We start from the raw sequence: 20409 nt of genomic DNA, 5'->3' as shown, positions 1-20409 counted from the left end.
AAGTAATAATCCTTAAGGCAGGAGAGATGGCTCAGCAGTAGAGCACACACCTTGTTTGGGTGACGTCTTGGATTCATTCCCTGGCACTGAATAAAGTAAGTGGTGTGGTAGCATTTCTCTTTTAGAATAAAGGCTTTTTTAATTTCCAGAAGGAGGGGTTAGGCATTGGCATACCCATTAAAGTACACACGTTACCAGTTTCAGACCCCTGGTCTCCACCTGCAAGGGGGAAGCTCCACAGTGGTGGAGCAGTGCTGCAGGCCACGCTCCTTCTCTCTATCAAATCAAATAATCCTATATGCACCAAGCACCAGTGGTAATCCTATTGGAAAGACATATTGCCAGAGGAACTAGGAAATATTTCTTGGTACCGAGTGCATGAGGACTCAGATTCCAGCCTGGTACTGTATGGCGTTTTTAAACAGGACTACACGAGACAGGTTTGCTTAAGAAGGGTTGTAAACCGCAGAATAACATTTTATTTGACAGTCTGATTTTGCAGATATCGATTATCAGTGCAAGTTCAAAGGTGATCAGCAGTTTTTGCCAAGTAAAAAAATACATTTTTTAAAGCCTCAATCTAATGCCAAGCACTCACAAAGGTGTTGAGATTAGTGTCTGTTTGTCAACTGTCTTGCTAGGTTTTTTGAACAAAGTTTTTAAAAAATATCCACATAGTTTTTACAAAGGCATTGTACTAGTCATTGTATCTTCAAGTCATTAGTTTTTACAAAGGCATTGTATTAGTCATTGTGTCTTCAAGTCATTATTTAGATTTTGAAAAAAGAAATCAGTATTTTAGAAAAAGTTTGGGCATGCTTGTGCAAAGATTTTGACATAATTATTTTTTCATGAGTCAGGTTCTGATTTCATGAGTCAGGTTGTGAAAAAGTCAATTTTTTAGAAAAAGTCTGGGTTTCTTTTATACAAGATGTTGAGATAATTTCTTCAAGTCATTATTTTTTCAGGTTCTGAAAATATTAGAAAAAAAATTCAGGTATTTTACATAAAGGTGCTGAAATAATGTCTCTTCAACATCATTATTTAGGCTGAGGAAAATCTGAATTTTTATAAAAGGATCTTGTATATGCATACAGGTGGGGTATTACTATTCTTTTTTTGCCATTGTTTTCAAAACTGTCTTTTTAATTGTCCAGGTTTTTTTTTTTTTCTTTGTACAAAGATGCTGAGGTAATTGCCAGTGATCGATTAATCTGCTATTTTCATTTGTATAGACAGCATTGTCTACAGAACAGACTATTTCACATTTTCTTGTGGATAATTTGGAAAGGTCATTCATATGGTAGACGAAGATATTTGAGTGAGTTAAAAAGAACCCCAGTTTGCAAATAGTTCCAAGGAGAGCCACAAAAACTTTACACACGTTTCTTCAACCTATATAAAGTGAGATGTTTAGTCTTCTAGCCCATTGCTGGTATTTTTAAAAGCACAAACTTCCAAAAACACTTAGATGAACATTTTCGGTCTACACCTTTTTTGATAGCATCAATAAAGAATGTTATTGTCACATAGTTAAAAAATTAGTCAATGGTTACCATCCTGTGTATTTTATATAAATAATGATTTTGAAAAACAAAACTATTAAATGTACAGGTATTGAGATATAGTTACTGGTTCATATCATCAGCTGTCTTGTTAGGCTTCTGAACAAGTAAGCTTTTTTTTTTTTAATGTCTTATGTCCAGGTAGTTTTTATAAATCAGTTAAATTTTTAAGAATTTATGGGCATATATACAAATGTCTTGATGTCATCATTTTTCTAAATTTGACTTGGTATTTTTTAAAGTGTCCAGCTGTTTATTCACAAGGTGTTGATATAGTTACTATTTTACATTATTTGCTTATTTGCTGTTTGGTTCTTGTAGACAGCATTTTAACAATTGTACATCGTATTACATCACATTCAACATTCTTCATTTGTGTGTCCACCCCTAACATCACAATTCTCTGAAGATCCTGAGTCTGGATTGGACAAATCTAAATCATTGGTGTGAGAGAGAGGACCAGCAGCACAATGCTCACTAAGTCCTCCTCCCTCATCTAACTTGATGTATTCTTCAGATTTTATACACAGATCAGCAGATTGCATGTACATTTCATCTTCTACAGTGTTACATTCCATTAAGTCCCGGCAGGGTTGAGGACTCTCTACCTGGTCTTTCTGTATATTTTCCACTCCTGCTTCCTTGAAGGGCATCACTTTACCACTTGAAGCAGGTGGAGGTGACTCCCTTGGCGATCCTGGTTGTTTCTCTTCAGCTTTGGAGGTCCTTGTCCTCCTCAAGGACCAGTTTTTCAGGTTGGCCAAGCTATTTCTTAACCATGTGACGGAGTGCACTTGTGAATGCCACCCGACTTTTTTGGTGCTGGCCTGTGCTGAGGATGGCCCTGGCATTGCTGAGTCCAGATGAGAAGAGAGCTCTTCAGAATTGTTCTGGAGTGTTGTCTCAAGTGCTGTAAACCCATGCGTGTCATAGTTTCCAAAAATGTCAGATTCCTGGGACTTTGAGTCTCCAGGTGAGGAAGTGCCTGGGGAGGACACAGTGGAATCAGTTGTATTGATCTTATAGTTGCTTGGTGGGGGAACCACTGTCCCACTCTTGGGTGTTTCTAAAGATTTGTCTTGTCCATCTAACAGATCCAGCGGATAGCTGGTTTTCTGTTTGGTAAAAATGCCCCGGAGGCAGTTCAGTGTATGGTGGTTCTTACCCATATTTGATTCTGAGCGGCACCTCTGACTTGTGGGGGAACCGCTGGTGTTCAGGAGGGATGTGTTGGTGTTGGGAAGTCTGTTAGTGGACCCGTTCTGTGATGAAGTGTCACTATCACCACAGCAATTGACAGAGAATGTCTTCGGTCTATATTTAGACACAGGTTCACGCAAGCCCTTCTTACTATAAGTGTTGGTCTCAGTGAGTAAACTCACATCGGAGACAATCTTAGACTCTCCCTGGAAACTCTCCATGTCTTTTTGTAGGAGAACTGCATCGCAGCTGGACTTGCGGGTTTTCTTAGGGTAGAACTTTGTAAAGATTGTGAATTTTGAGCATATGTTTGGCTCTGAGGAACGCCTAGCACTTTTTAGATAGGGTGCTATTGTGGAAGAGGTACTGGCTTCCAGAAGGTCATGTGGAAATATCACAGTCTGTTCCAGTGGATTGTCCTTAGAATTCTCTGACTCCAGATCACTTGGTGTTAGCATGGAATCTAAGCTTCTGCGGCAGTGACTCCTCCCCGAGTCACTGCTCGCAGTGTCCATGTGCTGCCTGTTCAGGGTGTTGCCTCTCCCAGTGTCCACCTGCTCCCTCTCTAGGCTGTTGCTCCACTGGCCGTCCCCCAGGTCCTTGTCGAGGGTGTTGCTGCTGGAAGTGTCCACAAGTTCATCTTCCAGGCTGGTGACACTCATAGAATCCACAAACTCATCGTCTTCTGGGTTATGGATGTTCAGAGTGCCTAGGAGCTCTTCATCCTTAAGACTGGTGAAGCTTACAGCTTCCTCTAGGTTGAAAATGCTGGTGGTATCCATATGCTCCTCTTCATCTTCGATGCTCGTAGCATCCTCCAACTTGAAAAAGCTTGCAATGTCCACGAGCTCGTCATCCTTGAGGCTGCTGGTGTTTTTAGTGTCCTCAAGGTTGCTGACATCTGTAGTGTCCATGAGCTTACTGTCTAGTGTGTTACCACATGTGTCCAGGAGTCCATCTGGGAAGTCACCAGACGGCGCCTCTATATCAGCTTCCAGACTGTTGAAGGAAGAGTTGTTTGGTAGCAATTCCAATGTATCTGTAAAAAAAAAAAACAAAAAACACCATGATTTAACACTTTCTACTTACCACAAATACCGCCTTTTAAACAAACTGGTGCTCAGTTTAATTAATTTATTTTTGCCCCCAGGTTTATTGCTGGGGATAGGTGCCTGCACTATGAATCCACTGCTTCTGTGGCCACCCCCCCCATTGTTGGATGGGAGAGAGAAAGATAGACCCCTGTAGGTGGGGATTTTTGCACTTTGTGTGCTACTGTCTGACCCCCTTAATTTTTTTTAATATAAGTCATAAAAATTTCTACTGTCCAGAAAGAAAGGATCTTTCACAACTTTCATGATTTTTGGTCAGAAAAATGAGGTTAAACTTAACAGTTTCTGGAAAATGGTAGAAAATGAAATAAATGCTACCTATATCGAAATTTTGAGTAGAACTCTACCTTCTAAAAAGATTGCTGCTAGGTACAACTCTAGTCTAATTACTAAACCCTGTCTAGTAACATTTATCACTTTATTACTCAGTGGCATAAAATAATTAGAGAAAAATACTAATAAATTGGTGGTATTTCTATTCAAGAAGACTGAATGTCTTCAATCCCCCCCCAAACAAATACCATGGTGCTGTTTTTAAAATGTTTTTATTGAATAGAGATAGAAATTGAGAAAGGGGGGAAGAGACCCCTGCAGCACAGTTTCATTGCTTGTGAAGCTTCCTCCCTGCAGATGGGGAGCTTGAACCTAGGTTTTTGTGCATTATAATGTGTGCTCAATCAGGTGTGCCACCACCTGGCCCCTGCTGGTTGTTTAACTTTTCTGTAGCAGAGTGGCTCTGGAATCACTCAGTAAAAGACCAGGCTTGTCTCTGTTACATCCAGGCCTTCCACTTTCAGTTTTAAGCAGAGCAGTTATATTAGAATGTTAGCCTTGTGGTCACTATAACATTTCATCAAACTGCTACTACCAACCTCATCCTGTTGCCATGTAAATATATGTCTGTACCCTACCACAGTCTTATATGGTCTGCCCTGACTTTCTAAAAAAAGATGCTACCTAGCATCTATACAAATGTCTATTTCTCACAGAAACCAATCCAGTTTATTCACAATACCTGTAGTGTTTTCTGTGGTGTTACACTGTAAGGAATCCTCTCTGAGGAGGGATGTGATTCCCTCCCCGAATAGTTCACAACAGTTTTCAATGACAAACTGCACAAGGAGAGTAACCTGTTCAAGAAAGGACCCAGATGTTAAGTGCTACATCTCATGTTAACATGACTAAAAGCACATTTAAAATATCAATCCCAAGTCTCCTTTAAAAGGTTGCTAGTTGCAGAGTTATAGTATTTCCCAAATTCTGAAAGAGCAGGATAAATTATCTCTCAAAATTACCTTACAGTCCTTAAAATATAAAATGTAAAGATAAGCTAGACATAAGTACTAATTATCAAAATTTGATATTTAGGTATACCTAAATTCCAAATCTCAAAGCATATGTTGTAAAGCCAGAAATATATTAAAGTGCTCAAGTTTCCTTGAAACAGTAATATCTTTAAGAGTAGTTTGGGGGTCAGGTAGTGGTGCACCCAGTTGAGTACAAGGACCTGGGTTTAAATCCCCACTGTCCACAATCCAGCTGGGAAGCAGGTCTACAGGTGTCTTTTTCTCTCTCTCTCTCTCCACTATCCAATAACAGAGAAAGGAAAAAATGGCTGCCTGGAGCAACGGATTCACTGTGGCCTCAAAGACCCAGCAATTACTCTGGTGGTAAAAAAAAAAAAAATTAAAATACAGACACTATTTATTACTACTTAATACTAGTGGCCTTGACTTTATGATCTCATTTTTATTTACTCCCTGATATTTTACATCATTAAATTTGTTGGTAGCCAGCCAGATAGCTTACTTGGGAGGGTGCCTGTTTTGTTAACATCCCTGGTATAGCACATGGGAGTAGTATGGTACTGGGAATGCTGCGATCTCTATGTCTGGGATAATATATATTTTTGATTATCACCAGGGCTTATAAAGAGAGGTGAGATTAATGGGGGATTAATGTTTTACATTTGACAGTAAATACAATAGTCTGTAAGTGCATAACATCTGTCAGTTTTCTACAACCCCCACTAGGTCCTCTTTTTGGACCTGTACTCTTCCCTCCCCTCCACCCCAGAGTCTTTTACTTTGGTGCAATACACCAACTCTAGTTCAGGTTCTACTTGTGTTTTCTTCTCTGATCTTGTTTTTCAACTTCTGCCTGAGAGTGAGATCATCCCATATTCATCCTTCTGTTTCTGACTTATTTCACTTAACATAATAGGTCCATTTCTAGCCTTCTGAGAGTTCTCCAGACTGATCGCCATAGAGGTTGGACCAATTTACATCCCCACCAGCAGGCAGGAGCGTTCCTTTGACCCCCTGACCCCACAAAAGAGGTAAAATTTTATTAGGGAACTTTTATTATTTTTTACTTTTCTTGAGACGTCCTAGATCCTTTCCACAAATTCTGTGCTCTGAGGTAAATGTTGGAAGCAAAGGGAAACCAACACCTCAAGCCCTGTGTCAACCACCAACTCCTAGAAGAGTGTAATTTCAAGTAACATAAGTGTTGTGGTTATCTCCTTATTTTTAACATGTGGGTCAGTGTAAATAATTGTTTTATATCGCACATATCCTGGCAATGGTGAACTAAGAATTAATGCTTGACTGGCTTGTTTTACTCTAAAACTACTTTTATCAGCTGCTCAGTTTTACTATTTCCCTCTTAAAGAGATGAAACACTAACTTTAAAAAGTGCTGTCTAGTAAGATACAACAGCTCAGTGAACTTGGGTTTATATGGAGGGGTTTACCAATTATTTAAGAAACTGTATTAATTTATAGAGATTCAGTCCCCCAGACATAAAAATGAAAAAAAAAAATACATTACCTTTTTTGTAAAGCTGCTCTCAAGTTCTCGGTCTGTATTAGTAGGCGGCCAAAGGAGGGTTGGTGTAAAGCATACAGCCAGGTTGAAAGTATTCATTTGATTCACAGAAGAATTCTGGTCGATACTATATAGCAGTGCAAATATATGCTTTAAAAGAACGATGTTTACTTTTGGGAGTTGGTCTAGAAGCCTAAAACACACACACAAAAGGGAAAGAAACAGTCTGGTAAATATGGAAAGATTTTCAGTTAATGTGACACCATGCTAAGTGAAGAAAGCAAATCTTTTCCTACATACACTAATGACTATGTAAAAAGGAGGCATACAAATGGCGTGTTCAAAACTAATGCCTGAAATATTTACCTGAAGTTTAAGTTCAATTTGTGTTGATTTAGGCAAATCCTGTAATTTTCAGAATATCCTCAACCAAGGAACTTTCTGATAAACAGCTACGGTGCTCCTTTACTGTTTTTTAATTGTTGTAGTTATTATTGTAATTGTTAGATAGGATGGAGAGATAGACACCTGCAGACCTGCTTCACTGCTTGTGAAGCGACTTCCCTGCAGGTGGGGAGCTGGGAGCTCAAACCGGGATCCTTAACACCGGTCCTTGCACTTGGCTCCACATGCGCTTAACCTGCTGTGCTACCACCTGCTTTCCACTCCTTTACTTTTAAGTAGCACCATAAGATTGTTGTCTTTTGGTGAAAGGCCAAAGCTTTGAAAGCTTACTCTGCTCAAACCAGCATTCTGGGTCAGTCTTGTCCCAGGTCTCTCTTGATCTCACTTTCACATGAAAGTTCAGCTTAGTATATTTCCTTGTCTTTCTATATTGTAGCTGATAAGGAACTTGAAAAATTACTGCTCAGTAGGTGGGCTACCCACTTGAGTGCATTAGTTAGCATGCCCAAAGATCTGGGTATAAGCTCCTGCTCGTGTAGGGGCACTGCCAAGTGGTGACGCAGGGGTCTTTATCTCTCTTTCTCACCTTTCAATTTCAATGTCCTATTAAATAAAAATAACTTAAAAAGGGAGGGGGGAATGGCTGCTGAGAGTAGTAGAATCGTAGTACTATAGCAATAATCCTACTGGCAAAATAAAATCATTCACTGAATTTTTTCCCCTATCATCTAGAGAAATATATATTGTATTCATGGTTGCTGCTTTTAAACAATCTGCAACCTGGGGGAGGGTCTAACACACAATGAAGCAATGAGTGTGCTTTATGTGTCTGACTCTGTTACACAGCTCTGACTTCTGTTTTCAAGAGCTGTATTATATCCTCATATTTAGAAGTTGGTCAAGAAAAAAGTGTGCTCAACAAGCAAATGTGTGATACTACCATTCTTAGGTTTTCACAGAACAGTGGGAATAGTGACTTCTGGCAAAGTCTGGACAGTGTATTCTTAGTGATCAAAGCCTTTACGACTCTTTTCCCCTGACACTTCTCAACAGTATTTATACAATACCCTCCTTCAGAGATCTCTGTATTTGCTCTAACAGTCTCTGACTTCATTGAAGAAAGGGAACTTTCTCTTCCATGAAGTTTAAGTGAATGAGAAAAGTAAGGAGCTGGCTCTTTAAATATTTACCAAAACTGAGATGGTAAATTGTAGACTGAGCCACAGTATTGCCTAGTGGGCTTCAGCTCCTATTAGATTTGACTAAACAGAAGGTGTGATTGGTCCATTATTCCATGTTAGCAAAATCCCATATTTTCATAACTAAATTAGAATCATTACCTTTTAATGGTACTTATTCTGTCTTCCCTGTTTTCCTCATCCACGATACATATCCAGCAATGATAGAACTCTGAAGATAAAAGGCTACCTGGGATGTTTCGTAAGAATTCCTACATAGAGGGGAAGATAGTAAATAATTACTCTTATGCTACATATCAACTAAAGGAATGAGAAAACTTTTTGGTGGAGTTAAGTCTCCCCTTCTCCAAAATACATAGAGCTCTGTGCCGTCTCTTCACTGACATACATGCTTTCTTTTCCTAATAAAAAACTAAAAGGCTAGTTGCAGTCTAGTCTACAGGGACTAAAAGGTCAACCATCCTAAGTCCTTCTCCCACCCAGTCTCACTCAGTCCATTAGTTCAAAGCAATGTGTGAAAGTATTTGAGGTTGACCCACCATTTAGTCATTCTACACTTCATCTCACAGGGAAGGGATTGTTTTAGGCTCTAGGGCTAGAGCAGTGAATACCACAGTCCTGGATATTCTAGAGCTTTCTTTCCAGTGGTACTGCTGAACCATTCCATCCACATCCATTCAGTTTCTCTTGGTATCAACTCATAGGGGAACTGTAATATATATTTAGGGTAAAAAGGCGCATTCCAGGCTGTGGCTGGTTTTTGGGACATCACCTTTCTGCCTGGTGCACAATAATGTGCCTGGGACATGATCCTTTTTTAGATCCTTTTCTGCTGAGACCACTGGCTGGATGGGGTGTGGTGAAACCAGACAGTAACACAAGGAGATGACTTTGGGCAGAGAAAACTCAATTCTCTCTCTAGACACTGTTTTCATACATGGTCAGCTATCTTTGGGCAAGTTATTCCTTACAACCTGCAGAAAAACTAAATCGGGGCTGGGGAGATAGCATAATGGTTCTGCCTGAGGCCCCAGGTTCAACTCCCAGCACCACCATAAGCTAGCGCTGAGTAGTGCTCTGGTATCTACTTTTCTCATTCAAACTAATGAAGAAAAACTAAATCAGCAACATTACCTATATGCCCTATATACCTTCTAAAAGACTACAGAGTCCAGGTACTTACACATCATGCTAAGGATACAAATATGGATGCCTGATATCAGAAGTGTTCATAAGCTAGACGCACACAGAGTCAACTAAGGCAGGGACAGCACCTCCATGCCAAATAGTAAAGTGAAGACTAATGGTGATTGATAGGATCAGATCTAGAACCACAAATTCAATGGAGCTCAATTGTAAGTCTCCCTCCTCCAAACCTGGAGTCCAGAGCAGCAGCAGACGCCCTGAATTCATCCCTCAAAACAGTTACAGATGTCGTCATGACTTTTCCAACAACCCAATAAATTTCTTCCTACTATAGCATGAAGAATTTAACTTATATTTAAGCAGAACTGAATGTTAATCTCAAGTCTTAAAAGCAAGGGGCTCAAAAACCTTTCCCTGCAACTGTGTGGAAACTTGAGAGTAAGACAGTTACATGATTATGAAGCTTAAATTAATTAAGAAACTTCTGACCAGACTTTTCAATCACTTGGATCATTTTTATACAGCAGTTTTGCAATCTGAAATGAACTCTTTTGGAGTTTTTAAAAATAGCTTTTAAAAATAGCTTCAACATATTCCACCCATTTAGTGAAGGGGACTTTTTTTTATTATATTTTTAATGGGTGAAGATAACCTGCAGGTGAGGAGCTGGGGCTTAAACCTGGGACCTTTCCCACAACCATTCCCTAGCACAAACTTCTGCTAATGTGAAAAACCTAACATAGTAATGAATATTTTTTACAGCATGGGAATTCTTTAAACCAAAGGAGAGTCATCATTGTCTGTCTCCTATGTCCCCAACATATTTTACTTGCTAAGCACACTATACTTTTTACTCTATTCACAAAACGTTACAACAGAGTTTTATCTATCATTAGAAACTTCAGTGCTTATGTCCTCAAGATTCTTAAGTTGATTTTTATGCTCAAAGCAGGCTGTGCAGGCTAGAGACCTTCCCTTCACCCCTGGTTAGGAGATGGGAGCCAAAGTACAGACAAAGGCTCTGCTGTAAGCTTGAGGCATTCTTAAGATGGTGAGGAAAATATTTTTGAAGACCCCTAATGCAAGTAGGGATGTGACTTCAAGAAGCATGAGATGAAAAGTGAGAACCATAGATTTATGACCAATGTGGTAGGTATAATCCTACTCTACTTTAAAAACTGCTTGAGGGGGGCTGGGTAGGGAGACACCTGCAGCCTTGCTTCACCACTCATGAGGCTTTCCTTTTGCAGGTGGGGACCAGGGGCTTGAACCCAGGCCCCATACAGGTGTCTATCTCCCCTTTCTTATCAAAGAAAACAAGTGGTAGTGGAGGACATTGTGACTAAATGAAATTTTCAGTAGTCTCACAAGCAATTTTTTCTTCAAAATGTTCATCATAGTAAAAATTTCTTGATCTACTTAGTTTTTATATTTACTTTCCCTTTTGTTGCTATTACTGATGTCATCATGGTTAGATAGGATGGAGAGGAGGGGGAGAGAAAGATATAAGACACTTGCAGACCTGCTTCACCGCCTGTGAAGCGACACCCCTACAGGTAGCTGGGTACTCGAACCGGGATCCTTACGCCAGTCCTTGTGCCACATGTGGTTAACCCGCTACACGACTGCCATCTATCTATTTTATACCAGAGCACTGGTCGACTCTTCTGGTGGTGCTGAGTCTTTGGTGCTTCGGACACAAAGGGCTTTCTGCATAACTACTATGCTCTATATCTTTATCAACATTCCATTATGGTTAAGGCATGTTAGATACACTTCATTCAACATCTTATCAGTGGTCATTTCTAAAGTCCAGTGTTGATTTGACACATTGACTTTCTCTAGAGCTGCATGATAAGGTGGATGAAGAAAACTTTTCTTACCTTTAACACTGCTGCTACTAAAATAGGAGACTCCATGTCTAGGTTTACTTCAACTCCAGAACTGAAGTTGAGTTGAAGTTTCTCTTTAAATTCTCTAATTGCTCTTGCACTTGCTGAGAGTCTAAATATACCCACTGTCAGAGGTCCTTTTTTATAAAGATAGATAATCAAATCCTATGGGTAAACAAAAGAAAAAACCAAAATGGCACCTTACAAAAAAGAGAAGGGTGCACTCAAGGAATAGCACTGAAGGACTGCAGCTGGATGGACTGCCCACACGATTAAAGCCAGTTTGTTTTGTTGGATCCCTACGTCTCTTTTCTCCTATTTACTCTTCCTAGATTTAACATCCCACCCAAACATTTTACTTTTAAATGCTCACTTTAATGAGATTGGCCATTGCTCAATTTACCAACAACCACTTGAAAGCTTTTCCTCTGGCCCCTTCCTATACTTCATTACTCTTTCCCCACTATTCTGTAATAGAAACTATCTACTCAAGTATGCTTGCAAAATTTTTCCCACTTGCTTGTCTATGGGCCTTCAGATTACTTCCTGTGTTTTATATTTATTTAAAAAGTCAGCTTCATAAGCAGTGAAGTAAGTGTTGCAATGTCTCTTTCTGTCTTCTATCAAATGAATAAAAAAAAAAATCAGTCCCCAAAGTCCTCCATCCCTCCAGGCAGCTTTCTCCATTCATGCTATACTTCCTCTGCTTACAATATAGAAAGAAAATGGGTCTTGGAGACAAACAGCCCAGGGGATCTGAAACTTACAGAACACATTTACTGTGACCTTTGGTTAGGCTTTTGAAGTTAGGGGGTAGTCACTATCATTCCTATTTTACTAAGTCAGAGGCAATACAACCTTAGTGGATTAATCTAATCCACTCTATATATGAAAGGTAACCAAACATGAGAAGATGGACCTTTGTCTTTAAACACATATTTTTTGACAGTTAAAGATTTCATGACCTGTTGCTACAGTGAGTAAAGGACATTCAGTCAGAACAATGTGGATACTGTTTACAGTGTAATTCCGTTTATCTCAGCAGGCTTATTTGTATGGTCCTTTCCTAAAACCTGGCAAGTCTGAATTATCTGTGATTTTCTTTTCACTATCCTTTCCCAAACTTCCCTTCCTGTTAGTGTTGCAGGTCAAAATGAGACTCACCATGATGGGTCTGGGCAGGTCTTCACCAGTACAGATATCACCAAGGCTGGCTCCAAAGAGCTGACCTGGCACAGGCGAGGTGGGTGACTCAGGCGACATGGGCATGAAGGGCATGTTATCAAGGTGGGCCTGGGACCCACGCCAAAAGGCCCAGCTCATGATAGATTTTCTCCTTTTAAATGTTTTTGAGCCTGAATCTTAAGAAGGAAGAAATGTAAGAAAAATCTCGTTTCACTCACTTATTTAAAATTCCAATCAGTAGGATTTTGTTTTACTACTTTAAAACTCATTACTGGTTTTTTTTTTTTTTTACATTTAAGAAGAATGCATATAGAATCTGGCATTTAGCTATCCTATAGTAAAGTAAAAATCAAGTCCTGTGTACTATATATTTTCAGCTGCCATATTTTTGTTAAATACAACAGTCACTTTTAGAGTTCATGTTCTCTCAGGCACTGAAAAAAAATTTTCATTCAAGTTTGCTTTTGGAAACTCTAACGTGTGTTCTCACAGGAAAAGTGAGAACACACATGTTAAAGATTATTAATAAAATTTACTTTCTTTTTTTTTATTGTTGTAGTTATTATTGTTGGATAGGACAGAGGGGGAGAGAAAGATAGACACCTGCAGACCTGCCTCACCGCCTGTGAAGCGACTCCCCTGCAGGTGGGGAGCCGGGGCTCGAACCGGGATCCTTATGCCGGTCCTTGTGCTTTGCGCCACCTGCGCTTAACCCGCTGTGCTACAGCCCGACTCCCTAAAATTTACTTTCTATATGTCAGTGTACAGCAGTCCTGGAAAATTCAATATAGTGTTTTCTCATGTTTAAGTCATCTTGAGTTATTTTTTGCCTCCAGGGTTATTGCTGGGGCTCTGTGCCACTGCTCCTGGAGACTATTTTTTTCTCCTTTTGTTGTGGTTATTATCATCATCATTGTTGGTTAGGACAGAGAGGAGGGGAGAAAGACACCTACAGCTATGCTTCACCGCTTGCGAAGCGAACATTCCTGCAGGTAGGGGCCTTACATCGGTCCCTGTGCTCAACCCATCTTGTTATTTTATAAGTAGAAACTTAATCAGATAACTGATGCTGGTTATACAACTCCCAGAGCAGGAACCATGCAAGTGAAAATATTGGAAATAAGGCAAACAGAAGGAAAAGTTAGCCTGCTGAGGGGCACAGAGGTGGAATCTGAGTTCAGACTAGGACCCTAGGAGCTATTTCAAAGCATTCCCCCTGCAGGTGGGGACCTGGGTCCTTGAACACTGTAATGTGTGCACTTAACCAGATGCGCCACTGCCTGGCCCCCTAACTTCAGTTTTTCCATACTAGTGGTGACTAAGTTATTTCCATTGAATTTAACTTTTGCTTTGTTGTATATCCTAGACTAAAGCCTTGCTTTATTTTTCATAGGAGAATGTCCAGAGCTCTGTTTCAACTTCCACAATGCCAGTGACCAAATCGAGGACCTCAGGCATGCACGTTCTACCTGCTATATAATGAGTATTTTTCATTAGCTGACTATCTGGTCCAATGCACTAATCAAAATCAGTGACCACAATGCCCAACTGCTTGGCACCATCACTCTATCCCATGAATGTTCTGTAGTTGAAATCATTAACTTTCAACAGGAAGGTTAGTAAGCTAATCAGTGGCAAACTTAGGTAAAAATCACAGGATTCAGATAAAAAGGGAATTTTGCATTAAAGAGAAATAAAAACATCTACTGACAAATCCAAGAAATCACTAGTATTTCTGTAGCCTGGGCATTTTTTTTTTACTATAATAAAGACTTAAGAAAGTCATATTTTAATGAACAGAAAACTGTGGCATCTCTATAAAATTCCTTCAAAATGTGAATGAATAGAATCCAAACACACCTTACTTTAAAGGGCTGAAGCTCAAACCTGGTTTAGAATGATGTTCCTATGATGATCATGCTTTACTACTCCAGATTTGAGGATGCCCCTCGGGGAATGTGAATTAGCAAAGATTTCGGTAGAAGTCACCTCAATCTCGACACGCTTGTCAATATCAGAGCAGGGTGAGGGCACCAGTCTCCTGCTGCATTAACTACCAGTTGTTCATCAACCAGGCCATCCTCTAACACTACATCTTTCCTTCCAAAACATTTAGCAAGTTCAAAGGAAAAAATACCTCATTTGGCTGAAACTTTAATCTTTGCCTTGGTTCTAAAATTTTCAGGAGTGAAAGTTTCTGTGTAAATGAAAAGCTCTATGGAGATATAGCAACCTACCGCTCAGCTTCTGAGTCAGAGACAAATGTCTAGATTTTAAGATGAAGTGACATTGCATCTCTTGGGGCAGCTGTTCCATGACAAAGGGCTCTTGAAAGTTGTCAGGCATCATGGCATCCTTTGGTCCTTCTGCTAGGAGAGCTGTGTCTCGCAGATGATGCATTTTTATGACATATGGGTATTCGTGGCCTACACAGAGAAAAACCTAAATGTAGACATTAGACTGACAAAAACTGTGGACATGTAAGAGCCACTGAAATTTACTATTTTCTTTTTCAAGGTTTGTTTGCAAACTAAACATACTTTTTTCCCCCAACCACAGCACTGCTCTGAACTGGTTTATGGTGGTGAGGGGATTGAACCTGGGACTTTTGGAGCCTTAGGCATGAGAGTCTCTTTGCATAACCATTATGCTATCTACCCCCACTCAGCATACATTAAGTTATTCTTTCACATTCAGTATATATTGGATCTATAAATAGATCAGTCTCAACTCTATGATTAAAAATTACTTACCTTACTATTTTTTCCCTCTGATTGCCACCAGGGTTATTTCTAGGGTGTGGCACCTGCGTGACAAACCCACTGCTCTTGGTGGTCATTTTTTCTTTGTTAGGGGAAGGGAGAGAGATGCCTGGGTCCCTGAGTACTGTAACATGTGCTCCACCACATGGTTCCTTACCTTACTTCTACACAGTATTAGGAAACTTTATTTCTTGAGAGAAGAAGTAGAGCACCACTCTGGCAAACCCTGACCTCTACCAGTCACTTCCTTCCAAACACTAAGGATCAACTGAGAAAGTCTTGACATTCTTTAAATAAGGGCAAAATAGGTATATACTTCAAGTATCATATAAGTACCGTGTGCTAACCGATTGTGCCACTGGAGCTCTGATACTTCGTATCATATCTGTTACTCAACATAAGGTATCTCTCTGAAAAGTCCAAGCATCAGGACTGGTGTCCCCCACCCCACCCCCTCATACTGCCCGCTGAAGGTAAAAGTCAGGATTGCAGGGTGGTAGGAACACAGAAACTAAACACTGGATACTTGACTGCAACTTGCGCTTTACTATATCTTCTTAATTTAACTCTCAAATATCAAATAAGTGGTACTTATTTTATTTTTTTGCCTCCAGGGTTATGGCTGAGGCTTAGGGCCTGAATGAATCCACTGCTCCTGGAGGCCATTTCCCCCATTTTGTTGCCCTTGTTGTTGGATAGGACAGAGAGGGGAGAAAAAGAAGACACATGCAGACCTGCTTCACTGCTTGTGAAGCCGCTCCCTTGCAGGTGGGGAGCTGGGGCCTGAATTGGGATCCTTACACGGGCCTTTGTGCCATGTGTGCTTAACGTGCTGCACTACCGCCCAGCCCCCTCTTACAGAATTTAAGGGTTTTGGAAAACTGTTGTTTGTGAAAGAGGAAACTTCTCAACTATACCACTAGCTGTTTTAGTGAAGAGGTATAGTTTGACTAGCACACAGAAAATGCTTCATAATTAAGTCAGTAAGTAGGAGATTAGACATCTAATAGTTCTTAAATTTGTGGCTAATAATCAACACTTAGGAGTGAGTGTGTTTTTCTATTCTCTCTTAGATTGCCATAGACACTTACCGATCAGGGGGTAAGGTGCACCCTCTTTTCCAGAATTCAGCCATAACTGGAAATCACTAACAGTGCCCTTTGGAGAGAAAAGAATTAATCATTTTTAATTAGTGTTTTTTTTTTCTCCCTCTTGCTGCCAGGGATTCACACCTGTGTGATTCTACCATGGTAGACTGGGTTAGTTTTTTTCTGTTATACATAGAGAGAGAGAGAGGAAACAAGAAACCACAGCACTTCTCTACTGCTCAAGAAGCTTCCCTTTGTATTTTGTTACCATGGCGGATACTCGAACCAGGATCTTCACTCCTGGTAAAGTGTCCTCTACCAGGTAAGATATCTTCTGGCCCATTCTGGGGGTGTTTTTATGTTTTGGGAATAAAAAAAAGGACACACAATATAATTAACCTAATACTATTATGCTTTTATAGTTCACACAGGTATAAGAGGAGAGAAATGAAACCTTATACTGACCATGTATGGTTTTTTTTATTACTCTTACTGTCCCTTTTTTATGACTGAGTTTTCTAGTAACTAGTTGTCCTATCATAGAAGGGATAATATTATCAGCTTGTTTTTAATTAAGAATATTTCATAGAGAAACTTACAGTCATCCCAAATTCAGGTAGTAACATCTTCACCACCTCATTGACGGTATCTGTGTTTGCTGCCATGATTGTTTTAGACTGTAGACAAAAAGAGATATCACAAATAAAAACTTTAAAACAGATGAACAAATAATTGTCAAATGATAATCCAAAGGCAAGTCTGGATTTCAGATGCTGATTGAGAAAAAACACAGTACTTAAGTGTAATACAAATCCTTGACTATAATTTACTTTCTTTCCATTGTATCTTATCTCTATTAGTAATACATATATTTTTCTCATAATATATCTTTGTTTAATGCATATATTGAGACTATGACAAAGGAAACATGAACCCCCCCTCAAATCAGTGAGGCTAAATTTCTGTATTTCCATAATGCAATGTAAAACAAAGGGAAACTGAATTCTAAACACTGTTTTCACAAGGTGTTCTTTACTTCTTTGCATTGTATGGTAGGAAGTCAACTTAGGTAAAAGTTAAGATTAGCACTGATTACAAAATAATCCCCCAGATCCCACTTGTAGGGGGAAAGCTTCACTAACAGGTAAAGCAGAGCTGCAGGTCTCTTTCTCTCTCCGTCAGATAAAATACACAAATATTTTTAAAAGAATATATAAAGTTTAGAAGTCTTAAAGTCAGCTATTTATTGGACACTTAGGTTACTGAGGATTCACTGTTGAAATCTTTAGGGGTATTTAAATCAATGAGCCTATGTCATAGTTCTGTGACAGACTACACCGGAAAATTACTGATGAAAATAAACAGTTTGCTGCAACCAGAAAAGGGAGTGAACAAAGTATCTATGTAGTTTGTTGGATTCCAGGATATTATTTACATGTACATAAGTCTGATAAGTCAGAAATTAGTGCTGTGGCCCTAATGGCTTTAATGATACAAATAAGCACAAACAAGCATAAACATAAATGTAAAAAAAATACAGCTATATGAAACCCACTAAACATCACTTATCCTTCCATTATAGTGTTTTTTTTCCCTCTATAATCAATTACTTGACATACGGACTGATAAAAGTTGTTAAATAATTTCAAGTTGTGTACTTTGTAACTCCCAGGATCATACAAAATAGTTTATCTGGAGTCTGAAAACCCCTTTATTTAAATTAACCCCCAAAATCTTTGTAAAGAGAATAGTCTATCCTGTAATACTAATAGTCATCCCCAATGTTACCTGGCTTCTAAGATAAGTTTTTCTTAATATAAAAGACATATGTTGAGTACAGCAGTTACAGGGTGTGTATTTTTCTGTATTTGCTTCTCTGGTAGACAAAACATAAGTCTCAGCAAAGAGAGCTCTTTGACTAGTCAATTAAAAACACAACTGAAACTCTGAATGGCTAGTCTTTTCCACATGAGCAGAATTCCTGCCAGACTGTGCGTAAGTAAAGGCCAGTAGTGAAGAATGCTCCCTTCACATGCACACCTGTTTTTTTTACTTTGAGGGTAGGAGAGGGCTATTTTTTCCTGTTAGGAAGTAAATTACCTGAGTAAAGGATACGTGTGTCAGATCACTGCTGACTTAACTAGGGTCCAAGTAATAAAAACAGAGCATGTGAACTGACCATGACTCACTCTTACCTTGCTTTCACAGTGAGAGGGATACTACTCAGACATATACTTTCTACACACTAAAAAGAAAGTGTTGATTATTTCTATAGTGCTTGATTATGAATGTGACCCAACTGCTAAAAAAACTCAAAGTGGACAGAAAACGGTGGTTTTTAGTTTTGACACACTGCTTGCTTCAGGAGATCACTATAGACTCTTTCTCAGAAGCAGTGACATCTGGCACTCACTTCTGCTGTTGGCCAAAACATAACTGTCTTTACTATGCATTTTTTAAGTTTTTTTTTTTTTTTCTTGATTTCTGGCTATCTCTACCCAATAAATAAAGAGGGTAGTAAGGGAGTTAAGAGATACCTGTAGGACTGATTCACCACTTGCAAAGCTTTCCCCCTACAGGTGGGGACCAGAGGTTCGAACCCAAGTCCCTGCACACTGTAACATGTGCACTCAACCAGGTGCAGCACCATTGGCCCTGGTACTATGCATTTTTATACAGAAAACTATTTTATGGGATCTAGAACTGTGACAGTCCATTGCATGAGAAAGATACTACATACATATTACTAGGGCCAAAGACTTTTTGACCAATATGGGCAAAACTGAACTAGAATCAAAATGTTTATTTCCCCTAGACCTCACCTAATTATTTACCTGAAGGATTCCATTCCTAAAAAATATATATATATATATATAAAGAACAATTTTTCAAAACTGATCTTCAGTTATAAAGTGACAGCTTGGAAAAAGTTGCTTGATACTAATAGTAAATACTCCTGTGGAAATGGCTTTTCCTGCACAAGCCTCTGCAGCAGCTATTGGAGGACTCCTGAGAACATTAAGTCAGAAGAAGGGAAGCAACATTCTTGCCAAGTGTAAATTAAACACCATCATTCACATACATGACTGTCTTCAGGGTTTGTGTCTGTGTTTGTATATACATACATATGCTCAGGAAAATCCATTTTTCTGCAATGGTGTGTCTATATGCTACTTCCATAGTACATGTACAATCTGCCCGCTTGGCTCTCTTTAGCCATGGTCTTCTGTCCAGTACAGAGACTTGGATTTTAATTGGCTTAGAAGCACTTACGTCAGCACAGCTGGACATCTCCTTTGCATACACCTTAAGCGGAACGGTCTTCGGGAATTCCTTTTCTTTTTCTAGTGTGATGTATCTAATGAAATGCAACAGCCCAAAACAACAGCGAGTCAGATGATTGCACTAGTGACTTTTACATCTGTCTACTTTGCTGAACTCCTCAATATACTATGCAGCTTTTAAAAAGCAGGTGGAAAGACTCAGCAAAGTCAGAGTTACATTATGGGTTGGAAGAGAAATATTCTTGGGATACTAGGCATAGGAACAAGGGACATCCATTTCCAATGAAATATGAGCACAGCCAGGTTCAAGTACCTCTACCTTCAGGTGGTGTTTTATCCTGGGCTTCATACAGGCCCATGACTTTACAGATAAGGACACAGGTGCACATATAATACTTTACTAGACCAGACCAAACCAATGCCTTTTCACTTCTCATTTAGCTCTTCATTGGAGTGTAAATCTTGGTCATCCCATTGCTTGGGAAAGGGAAGATGGGAGGAAGGAAGGACTTTGGGTTTAAGAGATAAAAAAGAATGAGCCATTTTATTCTCTGTCCAAGGGTAGGTGCTGAGTGGAAACTCCTTCACATATGGGAAGCTTTAAAGAAAATGTTAGCTCCAAATGGTAAGCTGGAGACACTAAAGAGATGAGAGAGATTACTGACTAATTGCTATCTAAAATAATCTAACCAGATCTCAATGTTCTCTTTCCTAGGATAAAAGGCGTGTAGCAAGAGAACATT

The 20409-nt window shown here is 39.4% G+C and overlaps 1 protein-coding gene across 1 annotated transcript in view; it reads right to left on the bottom strand.

Annotated features, from left to right (window-relative positions):
* Positions 1 to 451: 451 nt before the first annotated feature.
* ARHGAP20 (Rho GTPase activating protein 20) overlaps positions 452 to 20409 on the bottom strand; it is a 45732-nt gene continuing 25774 nt past the window's right edge. Inside the window, exons 6-15 of the mRNA XM_016194015.2 lie at positions 19656 to 19740; positions 16982 to 17059; positions 16386 to 16452; positions 14770 to 14958; positions 12512 to 12708; positions 11339 to 11512; positions 8451 to 8560; positions 6709 to 6898; positions 4893 to 5007; positions 452 to 3804 (exon numbers count right to left, since the gene is read on the bottom strand). Coding sequence (XP_016049501.2) covers positions 1925 to 3804; positions 4893 to 5007; positions 6709 to 6898; positions 8451 to 8560; positions 11339 to 11512; positions 12512 to 12708; positions 14770 to 14958; positions 16386 to 16452; positions 16982 to 17059; positions 19656 to 19740 — 3085 coding nt within the window. The 3' untranslated portion in view covers positions 452 to 1924. The remainder of the gene's footprint in view (positions 3805 to 4892; positions 5008 to 6708; positions 6899 to 8450; positions 8561 to 11338; positions 11513 to 12511; positions 12709 to 14769; positions 14959 to 16385; positions 16453 to 16981; positions 17060 to 19655; positions 19741 to 20409) is intronic.

Source organism: Erinaceus europaeus, chromosome 20 (genome assembly GCF_950295315.1).
Source record: "Erinaceus europaeus chromosome 20, mEriEur2.1, whole genome shotgun sequence".
Lineage (NCBI taxonomy): Eukaryota > Metazoa > Chordata > Mammalia > Eulipotyphla > Erinaceidae > Erinaceus > Erinaceus europaeus.
The sequence above is the reverse complement of the archived record's forward strand: the minus strand, read 5'-3'. Positions and strand labels throughout refer to the sequence as shown.